At 40.2% G+C, this 10,375-nt stretch overlaps 1 protein-coding gene across 10 annotated transcripts; it reads right to left on the bottom strand.

Annotated features, from left to right (window-relative positions):
- Window positions 1–979: 979 nt before the first annotated feature.
- On the bottom strand, window positions 980–8,730 carry puf60b (poly-U binding splicing factor b). Of its 10 annotated transcripts, XM_029457688.1 has the most exons (12): window positions 8,670–8,728; window positions 8,021–8,117; window positions 7,690–7,785; window positions 7,183–7,272; window positions 6,713–6,763; window positions 5,481–5,675; window positions 5,281–5,373; window positions 3,897–4,110; window positions 3,576–3,808; window positions 2,850–2,982; window positions 1,768–2,015; window positions 980–1,658 (listed from the first exon to the last, which is right to left on the bottom strand). In XM_029457688.1, exons 3-12 carry the CDS (start codon window positions 7,765–7,767, stop codon window positions 1,359–1,361), a joined length of 1,635 nt encoding a protein of 544 aa, XP_029313548.1. In that variant the 5' UTR covers window positions 7,768–7,785; window positions 8,021–8,117; window positions 8,670–8,728; the 3' UTR covers window positions 980–1,358. The 10 variants fall into 10 exon arrangements, with proteins under 10 accessions (XP_029313548.1, XP_029313544.1, XP_029313545.1 ...); XM_029457684.1 differs by lacking the exon at window positions 8,021–8,117 and having other exon boundaries at window positions 8,670–8,730; XM_029457685.1 differs by lacking the exon at window positions 8,021–8,117 and having other exon boundaries at window positions 2,868–2,982; window positions 8,670–8,730.
- Between the last annotated feature and the right edge of the window lie 1,645 nt (window positions 8,731–10,375).

Raw genomic sequence — 10,375 nt, 5'->3', positions numbered from 1 at the left:
TGGGGGGCTGGGCCAAGTTTGAGCTGGAGCAGAGGCCACTACTACTTGCGCCTCTGAAAGGGTTACTTTATAGCCCCATCTAGCGGCGGATACCAGTTAGCTTTAACTGATACATTACTACAGATTTTTCAAGTCTTACTCTAGTACAGCATTATACAATAACAGTCAGGATGGACTGCCATAGTGTCCTTGAGTTACCTTCAGCTTGTACTGCTTACTAAGTAGTTTCAATGGCAGGACTTTTCCTGTCATGTGTCAAGTAACACAACACTGCTCTAGCACAATGTGCATCCAGGTCGTGTCTTTGAGCACACATGTGAACATAACCATCCATCTTATTTTGATTACTTCAATAAAGCTTTACTGTTTAACAATCATGTTGCTTATAAAGTGGATATTGAACAGATGCATGTCAAACATCCACCTGCAAGGTACCTCCTTTAACTCGCCGTTTCGTTGCAAGTAGATGACACACACTTAAATTATAGTGCTACTGCAGAGAAGAGATACAGGTCCAAAAAATACTTAGCAAAGGTGAACATTATCTCCTAAGTGCAGTAGCCTATTAACATACATCTGCCACACAATGCAAACCCATTGTGACAAGTCAGTTTTTAAATTATGGCAACATAATTTGGCAAACACAGGAGAACTGCTGTTTCAGAGTGGTCAAAGGTAGACCCCCACCAACAATTACTAAAACACACATAACACACAAGTAAAGTAAAAAATTATCAGTAACAGCCTAAGTAAAACAATCTTATGTTTAATGTCTGAAGGGTTATTATACTGTTTGTTAAGTTGTTCAAATCACTGAACAAAAAGAGGCTAACTAATATATTGGACTATTAAATGCGTCAAGTATTTTTACTAATTAATCAAATATGTTCTACAACCACATCCACACAACAAATACAAATAAAATCAAATGATTCTTTATTAATTAAAAAATGTTTTTAAAAAAAAAACTGCTTTAGACTTTTTTTGTGGACAAATAATAACTTTTAATCGTACAAAGAAACTGAACATGTCCCGGCAAATTTTTGAAAAATAAACACAAAACAAAACGGAGCAAAAGCAGGAAAACATAAATGAGTGACAAGATAGGATTACAAAATTGTGAAACTTGCACCAAAAAAGTCTTCACAAATAAAGCAAAAACAAATAAAAAGTTGGACATGTATATTTTTGAATGAATCCCCACAATGGGGTGTTTAACATTAAACACCCAAATAAAAAAACAAAACAAACAAAAACATGATTACAAGTTTCAGAGGCCTGCATCTCTAGCTGCAGAGACTGAAATTAGTTTGGGTGACAGGTATAGGGATGGATGCTGGTGAACCATTTCAGACACTTTATGCAGAGAGGTCACTGCTGTTGAAACGGTCTTGGTCATACACTTCTGCAACAACTTTGCGACCTCCGAACCAGCGGTCATTGAGGGCCTGGATGGCTTTGTTCATCTCTGAGGCCATGGAAAACTCTACAAAGATTTTGACAATGATATCTGCATCCTCTTCTTCTCCTTGCTTTTCCTGGTATATGATGACTCTGTTGACGGCGCCAAACTTCCCACACTCTTCTGTGACCTCACCCTCCAGGTCGTCGTCAATGTCCTCAGGTCCGACCATATTCCGAAGCACCATCACCGTGGACTGGAGAGAAGCAAGGCAAGAATTTCACAAGTAAAAAATAATTTGGATAATAAAAAGAGTAAATAAAAGCATTTACTTTCCTGTCACCCCGTTAACTACCAAACCTCACCTCGGATTTTCTAAGCAGTTTCTGCATCACCATATGTCTGGCACTGCTGCCAGAGATGCTCATGTGTTCTTGGTCACTCAGCATCTCCTGCCCCGTACCATCCTGCAGCATCTCCTCTTTCTCTTCTTTCCTCTCTTGCTGGTTGGAACCACCAGCTTGATTAGACAGAACTGGCGGTGATGCAAGCACCGGGTTCACAAGACCAACCTGGGGAAGCACTGGTATGGGAGGACGCACTGGAGTCACACCTTTTAGGGAAAGGCAGACATGCAGTCAATGACATCAAATGTGCAAATTAAGACGGAACACTTCACAAAAACAAAGTCAAGTAGTTGCTTACAGAGTATGTGCTAATTTTACTTTATAATCAACCACTCATTACGGGTTGCAACTTGATAAGATTTCATCTCCTTCAATCATTTGCCAATGAGTAATAAAATGTTAAGCGGTATCAAGTAATCTGGGAGGCAAGATACTGCATTTGTGAGCCATGCAAATGTGGTACCTTCACTATAAAAACACCGGTTTACTTTTACTATGAAGCAGCAATGAGGCACGGTTCGGCCCAACACGATAAGTTAACAGGGGGGTTGCAAGCTAAACCCATGTTTTGTTTACACCCAGTCTAGAGTTCGATGACATTTTCATAACATTTTGGTTGACAGTGAATCATTACAGTCGTGGAAACTTTGTGAAAAATATAAAATTCTAACAAATAAAAAATAACCAAAATTTCTAAAAACCTGTCATATCTTGTCAACCTGTGCTGCCACGATGAATATTGGGGGAAAAACATTTGTAAAAAGTAGAGAGGATAATGAGAGAGAAATACATTTGTATCATTTTGTTGTGTCCATGTTTTTTGACAAGTTACCTGGTAAATTACCTAAAGAAAACAAATGATATTCACAAGTAGTATTCATTGCAAAACAAAGAAAGCAGTTTAGACCTTTAAAAGTGGAACAAGTTTTTAAACAATTGGTTAAATTGCATTGTGTATAAAAGCTGTATGTCTTGAACAACACTATAAAAGCATCATTTAGAATTACTGAACTTTTGCTTTTATAAAAATGAACACTCACTCGTGTCTTGGTACACACCTGTGATGACCCCTGGTGCCTGAGCAGCCATAACAGCCTGAGGTATTCCCATTTGCTGACTGAGAAGTTGGGGCGCGGCTAACGCCCCCAGGACTGATGCACCGGCTACAGCCTCCTTAAGAGAGGGGGGCCGAAGACATTAGGTAAGGGAAACACACAGAGCACAGCACAAGACAACACAGTCAACGATCACAAAGCATGACACAGAGTTAGCTCAACCATGCCCCTCTGAAGTGAGAATCAAGGTCACAACATTACTTCAGTACAGACTTACTAACAAAAGCATCGACATGTATATTCTTAGCAAGTCAGAAAAATACAGCAGTGATGTTAAACTTTTCAATCATGACATATTCTACGAGGAACAAAACTGTCTGGTTAATCATTGCGACTGTTCACACTGAAATAGCAGTCAACGTGTTTGTGCTAGCTAAGAAAGAAGACTCTCAGCTAGCACACCCAATCAGTGAATGGGAGGAGCTTTTATCGCTTACGTTACTATACAAAAAGTAAAGAGAATAAATCTTCAGATTCTGTTTTGAAGACTTTAAACTGGATTAAAAAAAGGATTAAGCCTAGAAGGTCATGAATCTTTTTCTGAGATCCCTACAAAACTGGGCTTCTCCCAGTCACCTTATTAAAAACCGTATATGCCCATGTTTTTTGTGCTTTTGGTGTCAATTCTAGCTAGATCTGTGTTATATTTACCTGGAAGGCCATTAAATCCCTTTGGAAGGGATTCATACTTGCCTGGGCCGTTATCTTAGCAGTGGCTGCCGCTGCGGCCACAGCTGCAGCAGGCGGCAGACCACCAGGGGTCGTGGGGGTCAGTAGGGGCATGGGCGGAGTCACTGCTTTGCCCACCCGTAGGTACTGACCCCCCAGGTCAAAGAGGTTCATAGAAGATACAGCGTCGAGGGCTGACTGAGGCTTTTCATATTCTGTAAGTGAATAATAATGATAATAATAGTAAATAGCGGAGCAGTGGCAACACAAAGAGCACGAGCGAATGAGGGCCCTCGAGCTCACCAATGAAGCCAAAGCCTCTGTGTCGCCCTGTGGTGGGGTCTCTGGCTAACGTGCAAGACTTGATCCTTCCGAAGGCTTCAAACACACTCTTGATGTCATCGTCTGACAGGTCAGGGTGGACGGACGCCACGTAGATCCGATTAAAGGCGCGCGCCTCCTCTGCCAGCTGGTCAATGATGGGTTGCGCCTGACCGATGTTACTTGGCCGCCCAACCTATAGCACAGATCATACCAGCAGGGCTACTGAGTAGGGGACTCTTATTACCAACCGAGAACGCACTACCGAAAATTCCAAATCCCTGCAGAGCTAACTTTGCACAGCCACCGAGTCAAAGCCACTCTCCTTCTACAATTATGCCACAATGCTATCCAAGTATTCTCTGGCTATTCATAGGTGCTAGTCAATTACTACACTCTTTCAAATATCTGACTACGTGGTTGTAAGCTCTGAAGAATTACTTAATATTTCTTGCCTGTCATTCTATCTTTCTTATACTGGCCATCAGATACAAAATACATTTAAGATTCCATGTTTTAAAGACATGGCCAGAACACTAAACTGTGGACAACAGCTCTCTTACAAATAACAGCTCTCTCGGGGATGTCTATCAGATAAACACTTAAGCTTAAATCACTATACTAGCACCTAGATTCTTGATGTTATGTAAACTACACAGCTCTAATGATACAGGTCAAAAACAATATACCAACTTTCCCTTCATTACAACACTGCAAATACAAAGCTATTTTGTAAATAACTGTGCGAAACTATCAAACAAGGACGCGGTGGTAAAACAAAACACCACCAGCTCAGCCAGTCACATTGTGCGTGCACAGTGTGACTGGCTGAGCTGGTGACGTTATCGAAAGTGGAGCGCAAGAGGTTTCTCATACTACTGCTACGCAACCTGACAACTTCCTCTCCCTAAGTAAGACGGGTATCTAAGTACGACTGGGATCTGTACTACAGATGGGGCGGCCAAGCAACACCAACCAGGCGCAGCCCATCATCAGCACACCATGGACACAGAGCGACGCCACGCGCCGCTGGGCATCCTACTGGAACTGGTCACTAAAATAGCCTTGATGACATCATGGAAGCATAACACACAACACAAACAGACAGTACACTAAACATACACCCAGACATACACACAACTCACGCACCTGGAAATCAACAGACAAGCAAAAAGAGAGAGAAATTAGTGACAGACGAGTAATTTCACAAGTCACTCAAAGTATCACAGAAGCCGTTAATTAACAAATTGACTCAGTATCCCAAATACCACCAAAGATATATTGAAATGGGAGATATTAAATTGTTTCCCCTTGTCCTTGTGTACCTAAAACCTTGAGGAGGTACACATATCTCCGGACAACATACCTTAATGTTTCGACCCCCCAGCATGACTGAGTTCATCTGCTCCAGAGCCAGCTGAGCAGCCTCTGGCACATCATACTCCACAAAGGCAAACCCCTGCACAGTTGGACAAAATGCAAGAAAAACAGAACATATACAACCATTGAAGAGTTGCATTTGTAACCTTCTGCATTTAAAATGTTTAACACTTATATTACACTGACCTTGTGTTTCATTGTAACAGAATCCCAAGACATGTCAATGCTCTTGATTGGGCCAAAGGGAGCAAAGGCCTGTCTGATGGTGTCCTCACCAAGTTCATAGTATATCGAGCCCACATACACTCGACACATGATGGCTAGGGCACGTTGCCGCTGAGCTGCCACCTGCCAACCGGGGAAATCAACACACGACAAACACTAGAGTATAAAAGAAAGGAAGAAAAAAAACACTCACACATATACTAAAAACAAAATGTGCATTTTCCTACTGTGCTTGAATCCCCCCCCCAAATAGTTACAGCCAGTTTCAAGTTAGGGGGTCTGAACAGGTAAATAGGGTAATAATGGTATACCGTAATCAATGGACAGAACTTTATGACAAACTACTAACATGTATAACAGTTATAAAATACTGATGTCACCACTTGTAATTACAATATGACCTATTTTCTGTCACTATTGAACTGACATGTGAAGAAAAACACACTAAGTGATTGACATGCACAGCCCTCACAAGTATTTGGCTTTCGTAACTGACCTGTAGTCCAGGGATGCAAGTAAGGTAACAAAAGTAATCGTGGAGTTCAAACGAAATCCATACATCACAAGTCGTGATGAAAGCATTTCAAACTTTCTTCTCAAGTCTAAAGGGGAAGGGATGGTTTAACAACACGAAGTTGCTGTGCTGTTCACTGATGCCTTTAAGTCAGTCTGCTTCTGCTATTTCATTCTATTGCCAAAGAAAATATAACATGCGCTTAATTCATGACATAAAGGGACTTGTTCATGGAAAGAAAACTTGACATTGATGGCCAAAAGATAGCCAGATAGTTCCAGCAGTTCTCTCATTTTGGTCAATAAAAAAGAAAAAGGGATCGCTATCCCGTTTGTCCCATGCCAAGAACTTTGTTTTTAAATACAGCAAATGCATACTTTTCAAAAAGAAGTGACCTTTCTCACATTTATAAAACCCTTTTAAAAAAGCCCATTAACAGCCAAAGAGTTTTGGCCATATTCTTGTTAAAAATGCTAATGCTAATGATCTCATTGCGACTAGAGAGCAAATAACAAATGCTTTGACGATTAACAACACTCATAAAGAATTATTGACATGGTACAGTAGCAAGCCACATTTTCTTACAAAATATGCATTCTTTGATTAACCAGTAAAAGAAGGGCAACAGTCATTTTCCATTGGTAATGCACACAGGAAAATAATTTAATAGTCTATTGACCGATTGTAAAGGTGAGAGAGGATCTCCAAAGCCCATCGTCACTGCTGCCATCTGAAAGACAGTAAAGATGAAAAAAGTAAGTTAGATATCCCTTAGCTGTGCTTTTTCATAAAAGTGGTTAGGCTAACAGTTTACACAGAACCTCTTTAAAGAACATACAGTTTGGAGAGTTGCCTCTAATCTAAATTACAAATCACCACACAGAGATAAACACAGTCCCCTATAAAAGCATTTAACACGAGGCAAAAGCAAGGACACATGGTCTACACACGTTCTTTTTCACAGCATCGGGGAGAAGAGCGTAAGACTTCCAAGAGAGCTTTAACAAAAACCGACTTCTGAGTCATGAGATGTCGGAGTTACTGATTTTGGTAAACGCTAAGACATTCTGTTTAGAATCAAGACTCAGACGATACACGCATTACAAACTTTTTGTTTGACAGAGTACCAAAACATTTTCTTCATCTCACCTGCAGGTTGGTGAGCTGTTGCTGCTGATGGGCGATGGTCTGCTTCACCAACACACTCTTAATGCTTTGTTCCATGGCATACTTCTTTGCCTGGAATAGAAAATAATTACAGAGACTAAATATGGACAAACATTGCAGCAGTACATTTACGCAGTCTTTTTCCCCCCCAGCAATCTCTTTATCGTTTGCATAGATTCTGGTGCAACATTAAAGTAAGTACCTTACAGAAACAGTTATTAAAGATAACAATTTGCAAATAATAATATGAAAAGGATTATAAAACAATTAATAAATAGTGTCAAACTTAAAAACATAGTTTAAAAAAAAAAAACAGAATAAATATTACTATACCGGCACATGGATATGAAATCAGATTTAATGAATCCCATATTCCCAATAATGAATATATATGCTCCGATGTATTTATTATCATACAAACTTTCACTGGTTATTACATGATCACTAAAGGAACATTTAGGCAGATACTCATCGTCAGGGGTTTCCTACCCTCTGAAGCGCCTCCTGCTGCTCTGGGGTGAGAGGCGGCAGGCCAAGCTTGGAGCCTGTGCCCTGTCCATTCTCCATCGTCAGAGCTTCACCTCCCTGCAATTCAGAAACAGCAATTTATGAAGAAAACACATACAAAAAAACGAGAACACAAGAGTTTGGAGAATTTACACCTGCCTGTATACATAACCACATTTTCCCAGTAAGAAAATTCCTTCATTGCAATCAGAAGTCACATCACCTCACACATCACAGGTTACCATTAAAGATGCTAGCATATACAGGACATACACCCGGATTTAAACCAGGTGGGACCGGACGAACTCCTTACCTACGCAACCCGCTAATCGCTGCGTCCACCAGACTGAGGCAGGAAAGCCCCCAAGGGGAAGAGGACTGACGGGGACGCTTTAACAATTCAACAAATTCTAGGGGAAATAAGAAATGCCTTCAGACTAACATAATAGAAACAGGCAACTAGCATTATTTTACATTGCAAACTTCATAGTCAGCCCGTCTTTCCTTAGATTTTAGCCAGCTAACGTGATGCACATGAATGCTAACGATGGCTCTCGTCCCAACACAGGCTACGTTAACTAGGTTAAGTAGCAACAATGGGCTAGCCGAAGGCGTGTTGGGACAAAGTCGATATGAAAATTAAATCACGATCCATCTTTATTACACCCCTAATGACCTTAACTTCATAAGTATTACAAAAAACACTACATGGTTAGCGAGGCCTGGTTTCGATTTAGCTTGCGTTATCTTTGTTGGTAGCAAGGAGCTAGCTAATAGTAGCTAATGGTAAGCATTAATTACTATGGCGCGTAAAGCAAGCTGTATTCTCCCAGTGATATATATTGTCCATTTACAGGATATTTAGTATATATTAAATCTAACAAACATCTCAAATTACTTAGGCAACCGCCACTGCAGCTAAAACATGTATATGTGTGTCTTTATCAAGGATTATTATTTACCGCAGTCTCCGTTACCGCCATGAAGCACAACTTCTTGGAGAGGCCAACACACTACACAACGCTCGCGAGATACTAACCTTTTAAATGAAAGATATCGCGATGTCGGAACCCTCGCGATGTTATGGTGGATGGCGTTTTGAATACAATCTTTCATCTATGAACCATGGATGAGATCTTATAATAAATCCGTGCTATAAACCTCACGGTTAAAACAACTGTGTTAACGAATTATGTTGTGATCCATCATATTATGTGAGCTGTATTTCTAATGCTAATGTTTTCATCAAATAATGTATTTCAATGGTGCTGCCATGGTATTCTATTTACACATTTTGGTAACGTTAGCCGAACATTATTACCATCATAGACAGTATAGTATCGTCTTCTTTCCTACAATGTTTTTTATTTTTTATAGAGAATCTCTCAACCAAGGGTATAGCTACACTTCCTAGTGCAATACTTGTGTGGGATATGCTATAAATTAAAATATAACTCATGGTCTTGTAATTATTTTTGATTGTGTGTAACACCACCAGGTTAGTGTATATTATTGTAATAGACTATAACAGGGGTATTCAACTAAAATTCTAAGGAAGCAAAGGTCCGGAGCATCATAATGTCTAACTTGCGTTATGAATTAGTGTGATATATATTGACGTAGCCTAGTAGTTGTATCAACGTATGCACGTCATCAACAACTGACTGTCAAATCTAATAAAGAAAGAACAATTTAAAAACATTTAGACAATATTTATTGTCACTTAACATTGAACTATAGCCTACAGAAATATATAATACTGTAGATATGCATAATGATCATCTCAGGCTGCATTTAAAAATTAAATTGAGAAAATAAATAAAATAGCTTTTGTGCATCTTAAAATAAAGTGCTTAATTTAACTGTTTCACATCTTGATTTAACAGTCTAAACCAATGTTAGAATAAATCAGTCTCAACGCATCTTAACAGTTTAACAGTTTAACCCAGGCTAGCACATCCTGGGTTAAACTTTTCTCTGTGGCTGATGATGCTGACAGGTAGGTCTATTTGCTTTATTTGGTCACAAATCAAAATCACATTGGGCTCTGAGTGCTTATTTTCTGTGCCCTCAGTTTAGACTTGAGTGGGTATGTTTGGTCAAAAACGTTGTGCTTTGTCTCATAGTGGCGTTTCACATCACCACTTTTAATTAATGAGCATATGAGACACTGGTGTTGTGCTCCAGTGGGAAGGATGAACATGAATGAGTCCATTCTGGGTAGCTCTGTTGACTTCTCTCTTCTTGGAGAGCGCCATGAGTAGTTATTGTTCTCTCCCTGTCTGCCGCTCACTCGTCTCTTCGTCTGTGTTTCTCTCCCTGTCTGCCGCTCACTCGTCTCTTCGTCTGTGTTTCTCTCCCTGTCTGCCGCTCACTCGTCTCTTCGTCTGTGTTTCTCTCCCTTTCTCCGTCTTCTCTCTCAGTATCGCTAACTCTTTCCGTCTGTCACGCGCCTCTCATCTGTCTGTATTCAGAGTCTCAATGGTTGGAATGCACAGATTTGATTGGCTGAGTAGCACCACGTGGGATGGCTTAACTAGCATGTAATTGGTCTGTGAGCTTCCTGAACCGCTAAACCAGTGCCGTAAAAACGAGAAAAGCTGCGCAGGTTAAAATAGAAAATCCCTCAATAATCTGTTGATTATAGGTCCGGGTCCGGATAGGTCGG

This window comes from Cottoperca gobio, chromosome 20, assembly GCF_900634415.1.
Source record: "Cottoperca gobio chromosome 20, fCotGob3.1, whole genome shotgun sequence".
NCBI lineage: Eukaryota > Metazoa > Chordata > Actinopteri > Perciformes > Bovichtidae > Cottoperca > Cottoperca gobio.
This window is presented reverse-complemented; position numbering and strand designations above follow the sequence as displayed.

What these genes read in the sequence shown, in the direction of transcription:
- puf60b (XM_029457684.1), bottom strand. Translation starts at nt 8,690, where the DNA reads ATGGCGGTAACGGAGACTGCG. An exon ending in CTGTTACAATGAAACACAAG is followed by an intron (nt 5,374 to 5,480) that starts GTCAGTGTAATA and finishes CCAACTGTGCAG; the next exon opens with GGGTTTGCCTTTGTGGAGTA. An exon ending in CAGAGGCTTTGGCTTCATTG is followed by an intron (nt 3,809 to 3,896) that starts GTGAGCTCGAGG and finishes ATTCACTTACAG; the next exon opens with AATATGAAAAGCCTCAGTCA.